Raw genomic sequence first — 24966 nt, forward strand, 5'->3', positions numbered from 1 at the left:
GATTACCAGCATCACCCTCTGCGGTCAACTGTTGAAGTTGCCCACATGCGGGACCAATTTGCTGCCTACTTTGTTTCTGACATCGGACGTGTGGCATGGCAAGATGATATTGTGTAAAATGTTCTGTTGGGTTTGGGTCTGTACCATTCATGTTATAAATTTTCCTAATGTTTGTTGTTAATAAACAACATGTATTGATACCTGTACCGTGTCTCCCGTGTCTTTCCTCTAAAAACCTTATGTCAGTGGTAAGGTAGTTGACGTCATTACATCCTGCGTCTCTTCTGCATTATCTATTGAATGCAGACTGAGGAGAAGATCGAGGTATAATACAAAGCAGATCTATACTCGCCAGGTCAGGTGTCAGAAATAATGAGTTCATGATGCACAAAACCCAGCATCATGAATTCACTATTTCTGACACCTGTCCAGGTGAGTATAGATATGCCTTGACCTCCATTGTCTGTTCAGTTTGTGTGAAATAGATTACATAGACTGAAGATAAAGTGGAGGTAATACAAGGCATATCTATACTCACCATGCCATTTTTCAGAAATCGTTCTGGATGCTGGGTTTTGTGCATACTGAATTCACTATTTCTGGCAGCTGTTCAGGTGAGTATAGACATGCCTTGTATTACCTTCATTGTCTCTTCAGTCTGCATCACATAGATTAAGCAGACTGAAGAGATTATGGACAAAATACAAGTCATAGTTTGTGACAACTCATAACTCCATACCAAACATAAGAAGCAATGCTGCAGTGTTCTACTTGTCTCACTCCTGGAGTCTTTTTTTTTTTCTCTTTCACTACTATAGGATTAATAATGAATAGGCGTCTTATTGACGCCTCTCCATTATTAAACAGGCTTAATGTCCCCTTACAATAGAAAGGTGACCTTAACCCCTTATTACCCCATATTCCACCTCTACAGGGGAGTGGGAAGAGAGGGGCTAAGTGCGGCTGCGGGCTGGTATTTGTAGCAGGGGGGGGGGGCGCGCCAAATATCCATGGCCCCTCTCTAGGCTATGAATATGAGCCCGCAGCTGTCTGCGTAGCCTTTCTGGCTATAAAATATAGGGGGACCCCACGTCATTTTTTTTTTGGGGGGGGGGGGTCCTCCTATTTTAATAGCCAAGTAAGCGATCCATCTCTGCAGTCAGGTTTTCTTGCCCTATATTATGCTGTTCTCAGATTATATAACAAAAACCTGCTGACCGATTCCCTGTAACGCAGAATTCACTCCAATGGAGTAATGGAAACTTTTACAGAATAGACATTATTACATCTGTTACTCTCATCCAAAACCTTTCTAGGTCAGGACTGGAGCACAACATGTGTAGCAGATCCGCAAATTGGGACTTGCATCCACGACAAAAGCAGTCACTCCTCAACCATTTTATATAAAGGTTGAAGGAAGTACCTATGTGAAAGGCAGGGAACCCTCTCTAAAAAAATGTTTTCATTGTCCCTCTTCTATGGGCCTCATGTCAACTTCCCATTTTTCTTTACTTTGTATTAGATTTAGGGTTATCAAAATATCAATCAGTGATGAATATGCAAAGGTATGACTTCCGTTGAAATGGCTATGCTGGAAATGTGTGGTATTATACTATTTAGGGGTAGTCCGCCTGTCGCTTCCAGCAACCCTGTCTAATGAGCGTGTCATAGCTGTAAGAAGTTATAGAAGTCGATTGTGAGCAAATTCCTCCTGCAGCTAGAAGGACTGAACTTTGGTTCCACCCATAAAAGCCCTCTAAGTTTGGTTTCAGACTTGTGTTCCTGTGCGCTGCGGATGGCAGCGTACTTCCTCCTTGAAGCTCCGCTCATGCTCCGCCTACTGTCGGCTGCATTCAGTGTTTCCCTGCGTAACTATGTAACATTGGGTACACAGGAATATACATTGTATGCGGATGTGTCCGCATGCGGCGATTTGAGGTGTGCAACGCCCGCACAGAAACGCAAAATTTTGCGATTCCCTACTTTTTTGTGGATCTGTAGCGTTTTTGTACCCAGGGGTAAAAAACGCAGAAAATCCGCACAATAAACGCGTCAAATCCGCACCTGCATTTTCTGCCAAGAGATGCAGAATCCGCACCAAAAATTCCTAAGCTTAATTCGCAACGTGTGCACATAGCCTTAGTCCTGAAAGTGAACCTGACAGCTAATACATGCTGCCAGTAGATTGGGCAGCGGGTATCGGGCACAGGCTGTGTGATCTCAGCCATGTATATCTGACTCTGAAACGCTGAAGCGCTTCAGAAAGAAAAGCTGCCGGGGACCGAGCCACGCTGAACACTAGTTGGCCAGGCAGGTCCCCGGCCTGTTTCTTATCTCACACTATCGAAGAATTGTTTTTTACAACATTAGGGTGCTTCTCATAAAATTAGAATATCATCTAAGTTAATTTATTTCAGTTCTTCAATACAAAAAGTGAAACTCATATGTTATATAGTCATTACAAACAGTAATCTATTTCAAGTGTTCGTTTCTGTTAATGTTGATGATTATGGCTTACAGCTAATGAAAACTGAAAAGTCATTATCTCAGTAAATTCGAATAATATTAACAAAAAACACCTGCAAAGGCTTCCTAAGCATTTAACCTTCGTCAGGCTGCATAATTTTAGAACGTTAACAGGCTGCAGAGGTACAATTGTACCTTCATATATATTTTATTGAAATTTGGCCAATATATTCTGGACCAAAACTGCAGAGATGTCACGAAATTTCAGTCCTCTACGGCTTTTCGAAAAAAAAGTTATTGCAATTTTAAAACGGAATAGTTACAATTGTACCTACTCAGCCGGATGAAGGTTAAAAAGGTCCCTAATCCATTTCAGTAGGCTCCACAATCATGGAGAAGACTGCTGACTTGACAGATGTCCAGAAGGCAATCCAAGCTGCTTGAGGTTGTGTGAAGTTTCCACAATCAGTGATGGTTTGGGGAGCTGTCATCTGCTGGTGTAGGTCCACTGTGTTTTATCAAGACAAAAGTCGGCACAGCAGTCTACTAGGAATTTTTAGAGTACTTCATGCTTCCCTCTGCAGACAAGCTTTTTGGAGATAGAAATTTCATTTTCCAGCAGGACTTGGCACCTGTCCACACTGCCAAAAGTACCTATACCTGGTTTAATAGAGAATCTATGGGGTATTGTCAAGAGGAAAATGAAAGACACCAGACCCAACAATGCAGACGAGCTGAACGCTGCTATCAAAGCAACCTGGGCTTCCATAACACCTCAGCAGTGCCACAGGCTGATCGCCTCCATGCCACGTCACATTGCTGCATAAGGAGCCCCGACCAAGTATTGAGTGCATTTACTGAACATACTTTTCAGTAGGCCAACATTTCGGACTAACTAACTTACTAAGATATTGACTTTTGGGTTTTCATTGGCTGTAAGCCATAATCATCAACATTAACAGAAATAAACACTTGAAATAGATCACTCTGTTTGTAATGACTCTATATAATGAGTTTCATTTTTTTCACATAACATTGCAGATTGTAGCTAGATTAATGACGAAATGTACTGTTGGTGAAGAAAGGTTGAACTTTGATGGACCTAGGTCTTTATTCAACCTATGTAACTATGTATTGAACTGAAATAAATGAACTTTTTGATATTCTAATTTTGTGAGAAGCACCTGTATATTGTGTGATTGAAAAAAATCATGTCTGAAAAGATTTCCTCTTGTTTTGTTGTTTTTTTGTTTTCCTATCTTGTTATAAGTACACATGATAAAAGGTCTTTTGTAGTCTGCTGCCGAATTTGGCTTAAATATCACGGTTTCTGTTCCAGATGTGAAGGGGCAACTTCATGAAGACTACTGCATACTGCAACATTCCAACAGGTAAAGCAAAAAATTAAAAAGAAAGATCAGTAGGCTATGTCAATGAATGAATATTAATTCCATATATTGCTGATGGTCACCTCCCAGCCCACCCACTGATCTTGACAACTGGTGTTCATGCTAACAGCTCATAAACTAAATCAGAGAATTTGCACTTCTTCTCCCTCTTATCATTTGGTATCCAGCAAACAACTTGAATCATTGAGCTTTGCGATTTGCCGCAGTCCAGTCTTCAGATCAGTCTTCAGATCAGGAATATGACATTTTTAAAGAAAACCTAACATCGGGATTTACCCATAGAAAATGTACTAGTACTCTATCAGTTTAATATAGATTTTACTGATTCCTTCTGAGTCGGCATGTGTCCAAAAAGTAGGTACAAGCACATATAGGATATTGCTGTATTCTAAATACCCTAAATACAGGGTGCATTTTTTCTTCTCTCTCTGTTTTTTTTTTTTTTTAGCTCAATATAGATAATATTGTAACAATTTTTTTTCCACATAGTAAAGCAATCTTTGAAACACCTATAAATTACAGCATTAGGTGAATTCCTTAACAGCTATATATTCCAATATAGGTTTCTTTGGGGCTCTTCAAATGGGATATGGCTGATGGAAACCAATCCAGCAAAATTTGCACTTCAAAATATTGAAAGCCTTGAGCTCAAACAGTAGAGGTTTGCCATACGGGGCAGAAATTGGATACAAAATTGTGTGTGTGTGTGGTTAATCTAGGTAAAAATTGGGGGCTAAATTTATATTTAAATGTAACTTTTCATTTTTACTTTCCAATTGTCCCTAGAAAATGTGAAATACCTGACGAGATTGAAATGCTGTAATGTGTGAATGTTTTAAAATGGGTTGATTTGTATGGTAAATGCTGTTACCTATTTTGTATAGTATGAGGATCTGGTTTAGGCTAAGACCACTTAACCACTTGCCCCCAAAGCCTGTTTTTGTTTTTTAAACCATGGATGATGTTTGCTGCCACTAGGGTTATTCTGATCCACCAACAGAGACTTTACAACATGGCGAAGTCTGTAATCCAGATGCTACTCTGACCAATTCCCAGAGTGAGTCAGACCCACCAGCAGAGACCCGTCTAAATATTGCATCACAAAACTGACTGATGTACCCAGACCACTATCCACAGTAAGTTAAAATCGTCAGCAGAGGCCTTTCTAAACAACGCATTGCAAGAGAACCAGAAAGGACTGTACTCTGAACACTCCTCACATTGTCAGACCAACAGAGTTCTCTTAGTAGGGCATATCACATATGTGGACCATTTCCCACAGTGGAGCAGAATATTTGGCAAAGCCCTCTAAGTAGGGCGTCTCTGACCACTTTCCTCAGTGAGCCAGACCTACAGGCTGAGTCACTCTAGTATGGTAGATTGAGCTAGAAAACTAGACTGTTTGATTACTTCCCAGTTGAGCCAGACAATCAGAGTGATTTACTCAGTATGATGTATCTTGTAAGCGTACCCGACTGTACAATATTCACTTCCCTGGAGGAGGAATTGAACTAGTAGACAGTGTTCTTAGTATATGACATAACTAAGTGAACCTTACCGCAGTTGGACAACCACCCAGAAGAGTCAGACCTTCAAGTAGAGACCTGTCAGTATGACGTAACGTCAGAATCAAACCACACAATATTCTGACTTCCCGTAAGTGAATCAGACTATCAATCAATGTTCTCTTTCAGTGTTATGATGTATAGTGAACTATATGTTACACGGACCATTTTCCAAATTAAGTCAAACTTACAAGCTCAGATCTCTCAGTATGATGTATTCCTGAGTGAATCAGTACAACAAACATGCCCTCATAGTATGGCATAATACACTACCGGACCAGACAGTACTCTGACGACTTCCCACTGTGAGTCAGTCCATCAGGCAGAGACCCCTCAGCGTAAAGTATCATGCCATTGATCCAGACTGTACTGTTACTCCCCCTGGGAGTAACCATCTAGAAGAAAGCGCTCAGTAGGGCCTTTGGCACAAACAAACCAGACTGTCATCTGACCTCTTTATTGACAAGTAAATCTAGCAAACTCGGACCCCTCTGTGTGGCACAAGGGAACCAGATGCAATTCTGACCACTTCCAAGAGGGTGCCAGACCTATCAAGAGAGATCTCTATATCTGGTGAGTCTGCAAGAGTGATGAGCGAATATACTCGTTACTCGAGATTTCTTGAGCACGCTCTGGTGTCCTCCGAGTATTTTTTAGTGCTCGGAGATTTAGTTTTTCTTGCCGCAGCTGAATCATTTACATCGGATAGCCAGTATAAGTACATGTGGGGATTCCCTAGCAACCAGGCAACCCCCACATGTACTTATGCTGGCTAACAGATGAAAATCATTCAGCCGCGGCAATAAAAACTAAATCTCCGAGCACTAAAAAGTACTCGGAGGATACCCGAGTGTGCTAGAGAAATCTCGAGTAATGAGTATATTCGCTCATCACTCATTTGCAACCTTTTAGTGCCTTCACTAGCCAACAGCCAAATTATTCTCTGCCAATGTAGACTTCTCAGACTAGTGAGGACCTCAAGTAGCCCTGTTAGCTTTGCTCCAGCTTTTCTTGCAGTAAGTGGATGATTCCCATTCCATTTTTTTTACAACCTTACCAGGGACCATTCCTTTAATTTCAGAAACGGGGGCAACTGTTCATGGATTCTTGGAGACTTCTATAGTTGAGTCCCTTTTATCTTCTCTTTGACCACAGTTCAGAAACACTGGAATAAATGTCTCCAGGAGCCTTATTGTCAGGTCACCTTGTGTCCTCTTTTCCATCTATCTTCTTTCTGTGGATCCCCAGCTTTTCTTCCCAAGTTACATCGCTTCCTTTCTCTTTTTTTTTTTTTTTTTCTTTAGGTATGGCTTGGAATAAGCATTAATAGCCTGATGAGGCCTCCCCTTTAGGTGGCTGGGTCGGTTCGTTTGCTCAGCCCTCATTCTGTCTGTTCGTTAGTTGATTTCTTAGCCTTTTCTCCTTTAGAGTCCTGGATATTTGGAGTCTGGGTATCTAGCAATGTTTTCCATTTTTTCACCTCCTTTGTTTGGTCTCGTGCAAGTCCTTCTTGTTTGAGACTTGAAGCAGGTCTTTTAGACGATTCCACCTTTGTCGCTTTTGCCATGACCTCCAGGGCGTTTGGTGAGTTTGTGCTCCTGGACAGTCGTCCAAGATGCCTACCTCTTCTATTAGAGTGATGACTGGTTCAGGGCTGTGGTCTTAAACTTTCCACTTTAACACTTCCAGGAGCGGGCGATTTTTCTGCTTTTGTTTATATTTTTTGTTTTTTTCCCTCACTTTCTTCCAAAAGCTATAACTTTTTTTATTTTTCCGTCCACTTAATCGTATGAGGGTTTGTTTTTTGTAAGCCAAGTTGTACTTTTTAATGACACCATTCATTTTTGTCATGTGATACACTAGAAAGCAGGAAAAAAAAATCCAAGTGCATTTAAATTGCAAAAAAAAACAACCCCCAAAAAACAATTGTGAAATTGCATTATATTTGCCATGCTCACTAAATGGTAAAACTAAACTGACTATATGATTCACAAAATTTTGTTGTCCTTTTCTGAGATTCATAATGTTTTCAATTTTCGGGCTATGTGGCTGCGTGAGGGCTTAATTTTGCTCCTTGAGTGGATGGATGTTTTTAATTATACCATATTGGAGTAGAAACAGTATTTTGATTGTCTCTTATTGCATTTTACTGCAAGGTTGCGGTGACCAAAAGCGTAATTCTGGCCTAATGATTTTCATTCTTGTTACGCCGTTTACTAATCAGAAAAATGGTTTGTATTTTGATCGAACTTTTGCGAACACAGCGATACCAAATGATCGACGTAAATCACAACTAATTTCCCACGGAGGTCTGGAGTTGGAGTGATGCTCAAAATCAAAGTGGAAAATGAAGTTACAGGCTGATCCAACTTCAGTGGAAATGCCTCAAGACAAGCATGTGATGCTCAGTAGTGTGTGTGGCTTCCACGTGCCTGTATGACGTCCCTACAACGCCTGTGCATGCTCCTGATGAGGCGGCGGATGGTCTCCTGAGGGATCTTCTCGAAGACCTGGACTAAAGCATCCGCCAACTCCTGGACAGTCTGTGGTGCAAAGTGATGTTGGTGGATGGTGCAAGACATGGTGTCCTAGATGTGTTCAATCTGATTCAGGTCTGGGGAACTGGCGGGCCAGTCCATAGCTTAAACGCCTCCATCTTGCAGGAACTGCTGACACACTCCAGCCACATGAGGTCTGACATTGTCCTGCATTAGGAGGAACCCAGGGCCAATCGCACCAGCATATGGTCTCACAAGGGATCAGAGGATCTCATCTCGGTACCTAATTGCAGTCAGGGTACCTCTGGAGAGCACATGGAAGGCTGTGCGGCCCTCCAAAGAAATGCACCCCACACCATTACTAACCCACTGCCAAACCGGTCATGCTGAAGGATGTTGCAGACAGCAGATCGCTCTCCACGGTGTTTCCAGGAGTCTGCCACATGTGCTCAGTGTGAACCTGCTTTCATCTGTGAAGAACACAGGGCGCCAGTGGTGAATTTGCCAATCCTGGTGTTCTGTGGCAAATGCCAAGGGTCCTGCACAGTTTTGGGCTGTGATCACAACCCCCCATCTGTGGACGTCGGGCACTCAGACCATCCTCATGGAGTCGGTTTCTAACCATTTGTTGCCTGCTGGAGGTCATTTTGCAGGGCTCTGGCAGTGCTCCTCCTGTTTCTCTTTGCACAAAGGCTGAGGTACTGGTCCTGTTGCTGGGTTGTTACCCTCCTACGGCCCATTCCAGGTCTCCTGGTGTACTGGCCTGTCTCCTGGATGCGTCTCCAGCCTCTGGACACTACGCTAACAGACATAGAAATCCTTCTTGTCACAGCTCGCATTGATGTGCCATCCTGGATGAGCTGCACTACCTGAGCCACTTGTGTGGGTCGTAGAGTCCGTCTCATGCTACCACCAGTGTGAAAGCACAACCAACATTCAAGTGACCAAAACATCAGCCAGAAAGCATTTGTACTGAGATGTGGTCTGTGATCCCCACCAGCAAAACCACTCCTTTGCGTGTCTTGATAATTGTGAATAATTTCCATCTGTTGTCTATTCGATTTGCACAACAACAAGTGAAGTTGATTGTCAAACAGTGTTGCTTCCTAAGTGGACAGTTTGATTTCACAGAAGTTTGATTTACTTGGAGTTATACCGTATATACTCGAGTATAAGCCGAGATTTTCGGCCCAAATTTTTGCAAGCTGCAAGCAAGAGAGGTGAGTATGGCTTTTTTTTTTATTGCAGCAGCAGCGGCCATGGCACAGATTTATGTGGAGCATCTATGGGGATATATGAACGCTGCAGAGCACTATATGGGGCACAGCTATGGGGAGATATGAACGCTGCAGAGCACTGTATGGGGCACAGCTATGGGGAGATATGAACGCCGCAGAGCACTGTATGGGTCACAGCTATGGGGAGATATGAACGCTGCAGAGCACTGTATGGGTCACAGCTATGGGGAGATATGAACGCTGCAGAGCACTGTATGGGGCACAGCTATGGGGAGATATGAACGCTGCAGAGCACTATATGGGGCACAGCTATAGGGAGATATGAACGCTGCAGAGCACTGTATGGGGCACAGCTATGGGGAGATATGAACGCTGCAGAGCACTATATGGCACAGCCAAGGGGGAATATGAACAGTGCAGAGCACTATATGGCACAGCCAAGGGGGAATATGAACAGTGCAGAGCACTATATGGGGCACAGCTGTGGGGAGATATGAACGCTGCAGAGCACTATATGGGGCACAGCTATCGGGAGATATGAACGCTGCAGAGCACTGTATGGGGCACAGCTATGGGGAGATATGAACGCTGCAGAGCACTATATGGCACAGCCAAGGGGGAATATGAACAGTGCAGAGCACTATATGGCACAGCTATGGGGAAATAATGATCTATTTTTATTTTTGAAATTCACCGGTAGCTGCTGCATTTCCACCCTAGGCTTATACTCGAGTCAATAGGTTTTCCCAGTTTTTTGTGGCAAAATTAGGGGGGTCGGCTTATACTCGGGTCGGCTTATACTCGAGTATATACGGTATTCTGTTGTTTAAGTGTTCCCTTTATGTTTTTGAGCAGTGTACTTTCCCAGGCCTCCTTCTTCCACCTGATTTCACAGCTGCTCAATTTAACAGCATGGCTGCTGAGTCTGCAGTTTTGAAGGATTCAGTCCTTTTCAGTTAGGTCTTTCTGATTATGATCAGAGCTTGAATGCCTTCCATCACAGTTAAAATGCCTTTTTTCTTGGGTACAAATCTAAAGATGTTGCACTTAGGTCATTCTCCCTTTTGATCCTCCTCTTCCTTTTGCAGTGGGGTCTTAAGCCGGGTTTGGCTCTCAGTTCCCTCAAGTGCCAGGTCTCTGCCTTGGCTATCATTTTATCCTACAACAAGGAGTAAATACAACCCATCTCCATATATGGTATATATAGTAACAAATTTTATTATAAATATATAGCACAACATATAAATGAACACAATAAAAACAAGGTACATGCAGAGCTAATGTACAATGGACCTAGGACAAGGGGCTACTTGGACGGACACTGGCACCTATGAATGGGTAAGATAGGCTGGGGGGTTTGGATTCCTCTGTGCCCATTTGGGCGAGCTAAATAGTATCACGTAATAAATAGGATTACTCAACTAAGCACTATGCACTTTCTATGACACACTAGTTGTCCCAGGGTTTCTATTCAGAGGTGTTTGGCCCCCGACAGTTCTATCTGCTTATGGTGTTACTTTTCAGTGTCCTAGGTCCATTGTACATTAGCTCTGCGTGTACCTTGTTTTTATTGTGTTCATTTATATGTTGTGCTATATATTTATAATAAAATTTGTTACTATATATACCATATATGGAGATGGGTTGTATTTACTCCTTCTTGTTGTAGGATATATTCATTAGTGGAGTTTTCCCTGTTACATATGTCCATTTAGGGTAAATCCCTGTTTGATTCTTTGTGGTGATATGCATCAGTGGTACTTATATCTTGGCTATCATTTTGCAGGAGAACCTGACTTCAAATCTTCAAATCAAGACTTTCCTTCAGGGCATGACATACTGGGTGCTGCTGTATCGAGCCCCCAGGGTCCAGTTGACCTCAGCTTGGGTTTTCGACACTGTTCAGTACCTGTTCAAGGGCATTTTTCTGAACTTGCTTTCTTGTAAAGCTGTTTTTTCTGATAGCTATTACTTCTATCAGATGAGGCAGCTCTCACTTGGCGCTCTCCGTTCCTTGTCAGGTATACTCTTTTCTCCCTAAGCTGATCTCTTCATTTCATGTTGATGAGGAAATTGTGCCTCTGTCTTTCGCCATCTTACTCCTCTGAAAGGTTGGATGGGATCAGAGCTGTTTGGCTCTTGCAACCCCGTTAAGACATTTGGAGGCCACTTTTTCACTATGGAAGACTTTAGTAAGTCAGGTTTTTAGGATTTTAAGTTTAGCACCAATTTTTAATTTTTTTTTAAGGACCTATTCAGTTTTGAAGTTAAACGCTGAGCCCCGCAATGTTATACCATTTTTAAAACTGCACCCCTTGAAGTATTCAAAACCATAATTAGGATGTTTAAGCCTTTTATGTGCTTCATAGGAATTAATGCAATGGTGAATGTAAAATCATTTTCAACTAAAATGTTGATTTAGCCTCAAATTTTTCATTTTCACAAGGGTTAATGAGAAACCATGCACCCAAATATTTGCTATGCTATTTCTCCCAAACTCTGTTATATACCTCAATCTATGGTTGGAAACTACTGTTTAGGTACATGGCATGGTATTTCTCCTGAATGCGGCAGTACCCCATGTGTTTATCTCTTGTAGTTTTCCTATGAACATCTGTAGCTTACATTTTGACTTTATATGGGCCATATTGTGGCCTTTTCATGCTGATTTATGTATTGTGATTAACTACCTAAGGGATTGCTCTAGTGCCATGGATTGCTTTTTTTTTTTGGTGAATACCCCTTATGTTCCCGGCATCTACTGTTTGGATACATGGAATGGAAGGAACGCTATTTGACTTTAGTATAGTAACTGTGCAGTTTTGACCAAAGTAGATTGTGGATACTGTGACCCCCATTTCGGAAACTACACAACTCGAGTTCATCTTGGGGTGTAGCGAGTACTTTGAACTCACAGGTGCTTGACAGAATTTTATAAAGCGAAGACGTGGAAAAAAATTACAGTATTTACCGGTATTTGTCCACTAAAAATTGCCCTGTAATTTATTAAGCAATCTCTCAATCCAAAAGAATGACGATCCCTAAAATGTTGACTCATTTTGTAAATTACACACAGGTAATTTATCTACAGGTATAGTCCCTGTTTTGACCACACTGGTATTTTAGAGAAATTAGTGCACAGGGGATGTTGAAGTGAAAATTACAAATATGCAATTTTAGTGCAAAATACATTTTGCCAGCTTGTGCTTCTGGAGACCTGCACCCATCAATTAAGACAGGTTGTCCGGGCAATTGATCACTCTTCTGAATATGAGATCAGTAGGAGTCCGACATCTCAACGATCATCTGAAAGCTGCTCCAGCAGCGGCCAGAAATAAGTGATGTATAGCCAGTGCACAGCAACACCACGCATTGCTTAGCGGCTGCTGCCAAGTAATCGGCCTTTTCTCCCATTGAAGTGAATGTTTTATAGTACTTGGTAGCAGACTCTAAGCAGTGTACAGAGTTGCTGTGTTCTGGCTGTATATAGTTTATTTCTGGCCACTGCTGGACACAGCAATTCTGTACGTTTCTAGTGGCTTCTGCTGAGTTCTGCAATACATTTAATTAAATGGAAAATCTTTGCTTTAGCCACTAAGCAATGTATGGGGCTGCTGTGTTTAACCCGTGCATGGCTTACTGTAGTCCTGAAGAACCCATTTAAGTAGGTTCTCCCCTCTGCAGCAATTCTGTACATGTCATCATTATCTTTGGTTTGGGATCAGGGGCTTCACATCTTTTCCAACACCTGTAAGCTACTAGTAATGTGGAAACCCTCCATTTTTCCGTGGGCATATCTGAATAGTATGTGTTTGAGAGAGAGTTTGAATTTATTTTCACCATTTGGGGTACATAACATTTTTTTAATTGCATTTTATTCTGAGCCTTGTGAGATATGATGAACAAAGAATAATTCAGGATATAACTTTAACTACTTTCTGACCACACATCAGCTTTAAACGTCCAGGCAGTCTGCGTTTTACTCTGCAGTGAAGTTCTAAAACTATCAGAATCGTTTGTGACTGTGGAAGTAGGAATCCGACTGTAAAACACAGCTGAGCTCCTCGTATGGTGTGTTTCCATTTCTGCCCTCCTCCTAGCTGGATAGGTTTAGAAACAACAACCAAAGCACCAATAATTATATAATCTCCAATTTTTACATATACATATCCACACATACACATATACCGTGTATATAGATCAATAATGGTGCCCAGGAGGGAAAAGAAAAAAGTGGATACCACTCCAGTATGTGTATAGAAGACCCCACGGTGCAGAAACAATGGACTAACAAAGTCAGGTAAGCAAATAGGTGAAATATTGCAAAATTTTATTAATTAATTGTGGCAACAACATTCCACAATAAATAAGTACCACCCCTGACGAAGGACTCGTTCCGAAACGCGCGTCGGGGCGCGTGTATGCTGGATCCACTTTTCCCTTAAAGGTATACCATCATATACTTAAAACCCACCTGATTTTCTAATTGCACTGGTTCACTTTTATAGAGTGCTGATCTTCATTTAGGGAATTTCTGCCCTTTACACTTTATTTCTTGACATCACTTGGCACTTTGTTGTGACAGTAAATACTGTCCTTACGTGTGATTTTGTTATATTAAATTTATTTTTTTGCGGTTTTTGCACAGTTATAATAGCATATGGGTCTTTAGTTATTATCTTTTTTTAGGGATTTTAAATTAATTGTTATGTATATTGATTGATTTTTTTCATGTATTTATCCTTCATACATGCGTATTGATTTTTATTACTTCTTATTTATTGTGGAATGTTGATGCCACAATTAATAAAATTTTGCAATATTTCACCTATTTGCTTACCTGACTCTTTGTTAGTCCATTGTTTGTGCACCGTGGTGTCTTCTAGCTGGATAGGGTATAGAAACCACTATCTGCACGTCCTTCTCCTGACCCAACGGTCATGTGATCACTGGGTCTAGGGAGGGAGCAGAAGGCCATGTATCACGAAAGAAAAATTACAAAATTATTTGAATATCCAAATAAGAAACAATATTTGCAGCTCTTTAAACCACGTGCATGAAAAAAAATGTCTGATCAGGGCCAGGGTAAATGGCCAATCCTGAACTGGTTAAAGTGCAACTAAACATTTGGAAAAGCAAAACAAATGCAGTTTGGTATAAAAGTGATTTAATGTGCAAAAATTGCACATTTTTTGTATGTTGTTCTTTTAATTGCATGCAGATCGGTGGAAGCCCCGAGACCCTCCACTGACCGCGCAAAACACCCCAAGAAATGTGTAACTGGAGAGACAGCGTATAGCTCCTACCTTAGTGTGGATGCAGTAGAAAGTTATACCCTCCTGTCTCCTGAGCTGCACACTTCTTGGGGCATTTCTGAGCTGCAAGACATCACATTCGGTATTGTCAGTGGCATCTAAGGGTTTAAATAGCAGTGATCAGTTCTAGCACTAATCTCAGCCATTGCATAAAGCTGTCAGCTATAGATGATACTGCGCAGGTATTATTTTTTTTCCTCTAGCAAAATGGCGCAATAGCATCTATTGAATTGTCCATGGGTGCTACTGCGCAGGCGCAGCCGGTGCCATTTTGAGTTTTTTTTTTAAGAAACTGATATCCATTTAATTATTTTATTTAGAGATATTACAGATGCGATCATGCTACAGTTCAGGTGCCAGCGCCTGCCTGCTGATTACGAATTTTTTTTTAAACCATATTATATTCAGTATGTAAAATAGGGGGCAGGTCACTGACGGATCAGTTACTGGTCATAGGCCAAACAGATGAATATGTAAGCAGAGCACTACATGAAGACCCTCCCCCCCCCCCCCCCCGCCTTCCCAACAGGCCGCCCCAGAGCACGAGCATATCATTAACTCAAAACTACAAATAAAGATTAAACAATCACAAGACGGAGTTCATCAATCCATTTTAATCAGTATAACGGCGCTAACCTGACACTGTCTGTAGGTTGCTGTGCACTATCCTGCTGACGGGTTCCCTTTTAAGAATTGCTATCTTTTCTGGTTCCAAGCAACATACCTGTCATTTTCTGCATTATCTGACTGCTATTCACACTAGCCGTCTGAGTCTCGTATTCTTACATTGGGTCAACATGGGGAGAAGCTGAGTGAGTCGGCTACGTTGGATAGTTGTCACATGGTTCAGAGGAGCATCAGAACTTGGCTGGGAATCCGAATCCTGTGATCGGTCCACAAGACACTACAGCCACGCAAGAAACAAAGCAGAACTCCAGGAGATTCAAAAAATCGGTGTAGTTTATTCACCAGATGCAACCTCTCAACTAAACACCATGTGGTTTTCCTCACACACTATATACTACATACATATTACGGTAATAGGGAATTTGGGAATACTATTTTAGCTGGGAGTGCTTCTCAAATAATATACCTTATGGCCATGAGTTAAATAAGTAAACAAAAAAGTTTACAAACTAAAAGACCTAATATCTAACCTGTATGTTCGAGATTATTTTTGTCTTATCACTCAGGAACAGAGTCTGCTCCTACATAGGGGCAGGTGCCAGCAAAGATCACAGCTGTAAAACCCTTAGATGCTGCGGTCTGTAACTGACATTGGCATTTAACCCATGTGATCCTGTCCAGGTGTCCATTCCAGGTGCCAGGCGGTTCACCCACACTTTAAGGGGCTTCATAAGAACACTATATACTGCAGTTCTCTAGTATTGCAGTGTACAATAAAAGCAATGAAATGCCTGCAGATTCAAAGAAAAAAGTTTAAGGCTATGTGCACACGTTCAGGAATTCATGCAGAAAATTCCTGAGAATTCCGGACATTTTCTGCATGAAATCCGCAAGAAAACCGCATGCGTTTTTGGCGCGATTTTGCCGCAGTTTTGCTGCGGTTTTGACACGTTTTTGCCGCGGTTTTTTCCGGACACTTCCCAATGCATTTTGGAGTGGGAAATCCGCAAAAAAAACGCAAAAAGATGGAGCATGTCCGGATTTTGTGCGGTATGCGTTTTTTTTGCGGAAAAAAACGCATCATGTGCACAAAACATCCGGAATTCATTCTAAATGATGGGATGCTTATTGTATGCGTTTTTTTTGCGGTTTTATAGCGTTTTTATCGGGAAAAACCGCGAAAAAAAGCAAAAAAAAAACGCAACGTGTGAACACAGCCTAAAGGTAAAAAATAAATCATACCCCCTTTTCCCTGTTAAGCAAAAAAAAGAAATCTAAAAAAATAAGCATGTTTGGTATTGTCAAATAAATTTGATCTATCAAAATATTAATAATTTAACAATATAATTCCATTATTTCTGGTTTTATGGATACATCATATAGCTCCTTTTAAAGGAAAAAAGATATAAAAGTTTTATGAGTTTTGGAAAATAGTGACACAAACCAAGTAAAAAATTTTAAAACTATTTACCGTAAATGGCAAAAAATCCTCTGCTTTAGTATTACCTTAATTTTCCTGACCTGAAGAAGCCTGTTCCTAGATAATTTTTACCACACCATGTATGCTGATAAAACCTAACAGAAAAAAACAATGGTGGAATTGCATTTTTTTGCCTTATCTCCTCACTTGAATTTTTTTTTCATATTTTTCATATATTTGGGAAAATGAATGGTGTCATTCAAAAGTAAGAGTAGTCCCACAAAAAAAAAAATCCATATGGCTATGTTGATGAAAAAATAAAAAATATGGCTCTTTGAATAAGGGTAGGGAAAAAAAAATGTAAAATTGGAAATTGGCTGTGTCCTTAAAGGGCCACTGTCACCCCCTCCAGCCGTTATAAACTAAAAGAGCCACCTTGTGCAGCAGTAATGCCGCATTCTAACAAGGTGGCTCTTTTAGTTTTGTGTTCATGTATTACTAAAATAAAGCGCTTTGAAACTTTTCAAAAATACCTATCTTTGTCCACGGAGGCGGGTCCTCAATCCCCAGCTTGAACGGTACTCTGCCGTCACTCACATCTTCAGGGGCTTTCGGCGCCGCCCCCTCGGCGCTGTTTTCTCTTCAAAACCGGCGCCTGCGCTGTGTAAAACTTTGTGGGGCAGGCGCAGTAAGCTCTGTCGGTCTGACGTCCCAGCCAAGCTTGCAGACTGCACCTGTGCTGGCAGTGCGGCCACCCACCTCGGGAATCCCTGCCCCGCACTGTGTTATGCATTATGCACAGTGTGGGGCTAGGATTGCTGGGCATGCGCACTGCGTGCGTCAGACTGTCACCCAGAAACCCGCCCCCCGCCTTACAGCCTCTGTCTTGCTAGCGATTGCTATGAGGAGGAGGAGGCACGATCAGCTGAATAGCCAGAGGCTGTAATGCGGGGGACCTGGGTGACAGTCTGACACACGCAGTGCGCATGCCCAGGAATCCTAGCCCCGCACTGTACATAATGCACAGTGAAAAGTTTCAAAGCGCTTTATTTTAGTAATGCATGAACACAAAACTAAAAGAGCCACCTTGTTAGAATGCAGCATTACTGCTCCACAAGGTGGCTCTTTTAGTTTATAACGGCTGGAGGGGGGTGACAGTGGACCTTTAAGGGTTTTATCATCTAATAACTATTTTGTGTTCTTATTTTCTTTATCTCTTTCAGAATTTGTGTCATTACACTGGCAGAATGCCACCCAGTCCTTCAAAGTGGCAAAAACATATCTAGTATTAGCTACCAAATCAGTGCCAACTGCAGCAGGCTACAGAATAAAGTGTCAGGAAAGTCTAAAAGAGTAAGTAGATGACATTTTATGCCCAGTTATGCATGTCCGTATTATTGGGATTGTGCTGATCATGTTCATAATTTTCACTTTATAGTTTGTTTCGTATCACACAGGCCTCCATTTACCCAATGGAATAAGTGTGTAATTTGGACACCATAATCCTTGTAGATGTTGGTACAATTTCTCTTTTTAACCCCTTCATGCCGCGGCCCTTTTTCGTTTTTGTGTTTTTTTTCGCTCCCCTCCTTCCCAGAGCCATAACTTTATTTTTCCGTGAATATGGCCATGTGAGGGCTTGGTTTTTGCGGGACGAGTTGTACTTTTGAACGTCATCATTGGTTTTACCATGTCTTGTACTAGAAAATGGGAAAAAAATTCCAAGTGTGGTGAAATTGCAAAAAAGTGCAATCCCACACTTGTTTTTTGTTTGGCTTTTTTGCTAGGTTCACTAAATGCTAAAAGTGACCTGATATTATGATTCTCCAGGTCATTACGAGTTCATAGACACCAAACATGTCTAGGTTATTTTTTATCTAAGTGGTGAAAAAAATTTCAAAACTTTGCTAAAAAAAAAAAGTGCCATTTTCTGATACCCGTAGCGTCTCCATTTTTCGTGAACTGGGGTCGTGTGAGGGCTTATTTTTTGCGTGCCGAACTGACGTTTTTAATGATACCACATTTGTGCAGATACGTTCTTTTGATCGCCCGTTATTGCATTTTAATGCAATGTCGCGGCGACCAAAAAAACGTAATTCTGGCATTTCGAATTTTTTTCTCGCTACGCTGTTTAGCGATCAGGTTAATGCTTTTTTTTATTGATAGATCGGGCGATTCTGAATGCGGCGATAACAAATGTGTAGATTTGATTTTTTTTTTTTATTGTTTTATTTTGGATGGGGCGAAAGGGGGGTGATTTAAACTTTCATATTTTTAAAAACATTTTTTTTTTTTTACTTTTGCCATGCTTCAATAGCCTCCATGGGAGGCCAGAAGCTGGCACCACTCGATCGGCTCTTCTACATAGCAGCGACCTGATGTTCGCTGCTATGTAGCAGAAATGCAGGTGTGCTGTGAGCGCCGACCACAGGGGGGCGCTCACAGCTGCCGGCATTAGTAACCATAGAGGTCTCAAGGACCTCTATGGTTACCATCCTGATGCATCGCCGACCCCCGATCATGTGACGGGGGTCGGCGATGAGGTAATTTCCGGCCGCCCGGCCAGAAGCGCCGGTTAAATGCTGCTGTCTGCGTTTGACAGCGGCATTTAACCGGTTAATAGCGGCGGGTGAATCGCGATTTCACCCGCCGCTATTGCGCGCACATGTCAGCTGTACAAAACAGCTGACATGTCGCGACTTTGATGTGGGCTCACCGCCGGAGCCCACATCAAAGGGGGAGACACGACATGCGCAGTAATAGTACGGTGGAAAGTTCTTTTGATGATCGTGACTGCAGGAGCATACCTCAAACGGTAAACTGAAAGCTGTGTTTTTTTGTTTTTTTTTAAATACATGGAGGTCTACGGCTATGGCCAAAGCACTGCAATGCAGAAGTCAGAGTTATACATTGGGGGGAATAGCTGCTTAGACAAAGAAGGGTCTCTTCAATAGGTAAGCAATGAGCCAGCCAGCGCCCTTTAACCCCTTTACCCCCAAGGGTGGTTTGCACGTTAATGACCGGGCCAATTTTTACAATTCTGACCACTGTCCCTTTATGAGGTTATAACTCTGGAACGCTTCAACGGATCTTGGCGATTCTGAGATTGTTTTCTTGTAACATATTGTACTTCATGATAGTGGTAAAATTTCTTCGATATAACTTGCGTTTTTTCCCTTTCGCCACGACAGCACCCCACTGGAGAGAGAGGGATCCGCCCCGCAGGAACAGGAAACCTACCGAGAAATAAAAGGGGGCGGTCCGCCTCTCCTCCTCAGTTTAGGTTTCCAGTTCCTGCGGGAACGACAGGACGACTACATGGACATACCTGGGCTAGCATGCCGCCTGCGCGGTGTCCGTGAGAACGGCAGGGGCTGCAGCTCAGAAGCAGCGTCGGGGGAGTTCCGTTAGATGGCTCCCTCCTCGGCTGGTGGATCGAGCAGACGGCCGGGTCTGGGGAGGGCCGCCCGGCGTCTTCTCCTGCGTGCGGTGCGGCCAGGAGCCGGGTAAGATGATCTCCATTGCGGTCCGGCGCTGAACCCCGGACCGCGCATGCGCCGACCGCCGCAATACTGGCTACCCCGGAACTGAAGGAGTCACTTCCGGGGCGCCTAGGCCGGATCTGGGGCGGGGGAGCCAGCGACGATCCGCGCATGCGCATTGCGCAGCGGAGAGAAAAAAAAAAGGGCGCACTATTTAAAACGCCCAGAAACAATAATGCGGCGATGCAGAGATGTCATCCCTAGGTGCCATGGACCCCACAGCTGGAGATCCAGTGCCCCCACCAAAGATCACAAAGGATCCTCGGAGACCGCTCGTAAGAGTGACAGTTCCAGAACAGGATCTCGGCCTTCTGATCCGGTACTATTCGCTTCACTGGGTGAGTGTTAAAACTCTGCCTATTAAGCTGACGTTGTCTCCCTATCTCTCTCTTTTCTCTCTCTCTCGCTACTTATTACGCCCAGTCTAAAAAACGACAAAAGTCCAAGCATAAGGAATGTGCTTTGTGTAGCCAGCCCCTTCCGGACTCATACCCCAAAAAACTGTGCAAGGACTGTTTTAAGGAAACCACTCAGGGAGCGACAGTGTCCGTTACGGACTTACGGGCCATTATTAGGGAGGAGCTAAAAAATATGACCCAGGAAAAACCGCGTAAAGCTAAGTCCAAAACACCAACACCTGTGTCAGACTCCGAAAGTGACCAGACTGTACTGTCAGAGGCCTCCCTATCATCATCATCATCATCTTCCTCATCAGAAATTGAGGGTCGTTCATGTTTCCCCTTGGACAGCGTGGACAACTTGGTAAAGTCAATCCGCAATACCATGGGGTGTGAGGAGGTAAAGGGTGCGCAAACCACGCAGGAAATTATGTTTGCGGGTTTGGCAGAGAGAAAGAGGAGATGTTTTCCGGTTATACCAGCGGTGAAAGCATTAATTAAAAGAGAGTGGGAGAAGCAGGATCAAAGAAGCTTTTTGCCCTCTGCGTCTAAACGTAAATATCCGTTTAGTGATGAGGAGCTTCTTACATGGACAAAAGTTCCTAAGGTCGATGCAGCCGTAGCTTCTACCTCCAAGCAATCCACTCTGCCTGTGGAGGATGCGGGACTTCTGGTCAATCCATTGGATTGTAAAGCTGAATCATCCCTTAAACGATCTTGGGAAGCGGCTACAGGAATTTTTAAACCTGCAGTAGCCAGCACCTGCGCGGCCCGGTCAATGATCATTTGGATTGATCAGTTGGACCAGCAGATCGAAAATAAAATTTCAAGAGAGAAACTACGAGCGGCCATCCCCTTAATACGTGGAGCAGTAGCTTTTATGGCGGACGCATCTGCCGACTCTCTTCGATTAGCAGCAAGATCTGCAGGCTTTGTGAACAATGCAAGACGCGCACTTTGGATGAAAAGTTGGAAAGGGGACGCGCAGTCTAAATCTAAAATATGCGCAATCCCATGCGAGGGTGAGTACCTCTTTGGTAAAACCTTAGATGAGATACTCAAAAAGGCAAAGGACAGGAAGAAAGCTTTTCCTGATTCCTCTATTCCCTTTTACAGGAGAGCCTTTAAGAGGAGACCGTTTGGTAAAAGGAGGCAAACGGATAGGTCTACAGCATGGATTGCTAAAGAGGACAGGCAAAGAGGTACCATGTTTAGAAGACCCAACCCCCCAAAAGACAATAAATTCTGAGGATATACCAGTAGGGGGCAGACTAAAGTTTTTCGCCACCCAATGGGAAAAAGTAACATCTAGCTCGTGGGTTTTAAACATCATCCGAGATGGAATTAAACTACAATTCTCTCGTGTTCCCCACGAGTCATATATTATAACATCCCTCAGCTCGCCTGCACAACAGCAGGCTCTAGAGCTGGAAATTCAAACCCTATTGTCAAAGCGGGTTTTAGTCCAAGTCCCCGAGGGACAGGAAGGCAGAGGATTCTACTCTCCCTTATTCTTGATTTCTAAACCCGACGGTTCTTTCAGGACCATCATAAACCTTAAAAAACTCAATTCATTTGTTAAAAACCATACATTCAAGATGGAATCCATTAGATCCACTATATAACTCCTCTTTCCAAACTGTATGATGGGGGGCATTGATTTGAAAGATGCTTATTATCATCTCCCTATCCATGACAGATACCAAAAGTACCTCAGAGTAGCAGTGACAATCAACGGCGAGATTCATCATTTCCAGTATACAGCCATGCCCTTCGGCCTTTCAACAGCACCGAGGATCTTCACCAAGATAATGCTAGAGGTGATGGCCTACCTTCGCCAAAAAGAAACCTTAATTGTTCCCTATCTGGATGACTTTTTGGTCATTGGAAATTCAGTTACTCACTGTGCTGATCGTTTGGCTCATTCAATTTCCTCTCTACAGGATCTAGGCTGGATAATCAATACCAACAAATCCAGACTCACTCCGCTATCCTGTTAGGCGTTCTTGGGGTTCCATCTAGACTCCGTATCTCAAAAGTGTCTCCTGCCTCAGGTAAAAATACTAATGATCAAACGCAAAGTCCTAGCGGCAATAAACAATCCACGTATATCCCGAAGACAAGCTATGTCCTTACTAGGATCCCTTATCTCTTGTATACCTGCGGTAAAATGGGCTCAACATCATACCCGTACACTGCAACACCAGATTTTACAAGAAGATAGACGGTTATCTGGTCACCTAAATGTAAAAATAACCTTATCTCAGGAAGTTGTGGCTTCCTTATCGTGGTGGCTGAATTCAGACCATTTGATGAGTGGTGTTCCATGGATAATAACGCCATCTCATACCATAACCACGGACGCCAGTCCTCATGGATGGGGCGCTCATATGGGGAATGATTTTTGCCAAGGGTTATGGAACATGGAGGAAAGCTGCTATTCCTCTAATGTTAAAGAATTAAATGCAGTAAAATACGCCTTATGCCATTTTCTCCCACAGCTACGAGGGAAAGACGTCAAAATCCTTTCCGACAACACCACCACAGTGGCGTATCTAAACAGGCAAGGAGGCACGCGATCAGAGACTCTGATGTCTTCTGCTACAGAAATCCTGAATCTAGCAGAAAGTCACCTAACATCCCTTACTGCACTGCACATAAGAGGGGAAAACAACCAGCAGGCAGACTTCTTAAGTCGACACACCTTGAAACAAGGAGAGTGGTGCCTAAACCAGCAGATTTTTCAAGATATAGTATCCCTATGGGGTCAACCTCAAGTAGATCTCTTCGCCACAAGGAAAAACAAAAAAGTCCGGAAATTTGCCTCCCTATCTCTAGCGGATCATCCGGACATTCTGGACACTCTCCAAGCCCCTTGGCATATGCTTTTCCGCCGATCATACTATTACCCCAAGTCATTCGCAAAATCAGAACCGAAGGAGCGAGGGTGATACTAATAGCTCCATTCTGGCCGAAGAGGCCTTGGTTCTCGTGGCTGCAAACCATGTCGGTCTCAGATCCTTGGGTCCTCCCCTCAACACCCAATCTTCTCTTCCAGGGTCCGTTTTTCCACCCTCAAGTGGACAGTCTACATCTCACGGCCTGGAATTTGAGAGGCAGATGCTAAAATCAAGGGGGTTCTCGGAGGGATTGATAAACACACTCCTCCAGAGTAGAAAACCTTCCACTACAAAAATTTACACAAAAATATGGAAGAAATTCCTACAATTACATACATCTTCAAACACGTCAGAAATTCTGATACAGTCTATCCTGGAATTTCTTCAAAAAGGGAGAGAACTGGGTTTAACTGTAAACACCTTAAAAGTTCATGTTTCAGCACTAGGAGCTCTCTATGGCCATAACATTGCGGGGAATAGATGGGTATCCCGATTTATTACACCCTGTGAACGGATAAATCCAGTTAATATACCTAGAGTTCCTCCCTGGGATCTAAACTTAGTTTTACAAGCCCTAACAGACTCTCCATTCGAACCAATAGATTCAATACCAATCAAGATCCTATCGCTAAAAACGGCCCTCTTGGTAGCACTGACTTCAGCCAGGAGAATCAGTGACATCCAAGCACTCTCTATAGATCCACCTTTCCTGCTAACTTTTCAGGATAAGTTGGTCCTTAAACCAGACCCTTCCTACCTTCCCAAAGTAGCTAAGACATTCCATAGGTCTCAGGAAATAATCTTGCCCACTTTCTTCAGTAATCCTTCCACTCCTGAAGAACAAAAGTACCACACTCTAGATGTTAAAAGAGTAGTGTTAAAGTACATTGAAAGAACCTGTAGCTGGCGACAGTGTAGGGCTCTGTTTATTTCCTTCCAGGGTCACAAGAAGGGTCATGGAATAACAAAAAGCACGTTATCCCGGTGGATCAGAGAGTCTATCAGACTGGCCTATTCCGCGAGTAAAGAAAACCCTCTGGAAGGCATAACAGCGCACTCTACCAGAGCTATGGCATCCTCCTGGGCAGAAAGGGGAGAGGTCCCAATTGAGACTATATGTAAGGCGGCAACTTGGTCAAATCCCTCTACATTCTATAATCACTATAGGCTTGATCTATCGTCAACTTCTGACCTAGACTTTGGCAGGACTGTCCTCAGCACGGTGGTCCCCCCCTAGGTGATGGTCTCTGTAAGATCTCCAGTGGGGTGCTGTCGTGGCGAAAGGGAAAAAGCCGGATTACTCACCGGTAATACTCTTTTAGTGAGTCCACGACAGCACCCTCTTACATCCCTCCCTATATTTACTATTGAGTAAAATTCTTTTAATCATATATGAGCAAATAAGTTTGAAAATTGAATAAATGATATTTGCCTAATACTGGCGGTCCTCTGGGTACTCTGAAATCAAAACTGAGGAGGAGAGGCGGACCGCCCCCTTTTATTTCTCGGTAGGTTTCCTGTTCCTGCGGGGCGGATCCCTCTCTCTCCAGTGGGGTGCTGTCGTGGACTCACTAAAAGAGTATTACCG

At 42.9% G+C, this 24966-nt stretch overlaps 1 protein-coding gene across 2 annotated transcripts in view; it reads left to right on the forward strand.

Moving 5' to 3' along the window:
* ABITRAM (actin binding transcription modulator) overlaps positions 1–24966 on the forward strand; it is an 83482-nt gene that overhangs the window by 36819 nt on the left and 21697 nt on the right. Inside the window, exons 3-4 of one of the 2 annotated variants that reach the window (XM_069730573.1) lie at positions 3806–3857; positions 17762–17891. In XM_069730573.1, coding sequence (XP_069586674.1) covers positions 3806–3857; positions 17762–17891 — 182 coding nt within the window. The remainder of the gene's footprint in view (positions 1–3805; positions 3858–17761; positions 17892–24966) is intronic. The other variant, XM_069730574.1, reaches the window with a different exon arrangement.

Source organism: Ranitomeya imitator, chromosome 6 (assembly GCF_032444005.1).
Source record: "Ranitomeya imitator isolate aRanImi1 chromosome 6, aRanImi1.pri, whole genome shotgun sequence".
Taxonomy (NCBI): domain Eukaryota; kingdom Metazoa; phylum Chordata; class Amphibia; order Anura; family Dendrobatidae; genus Ranitomeya; species Ranitomeya imitator.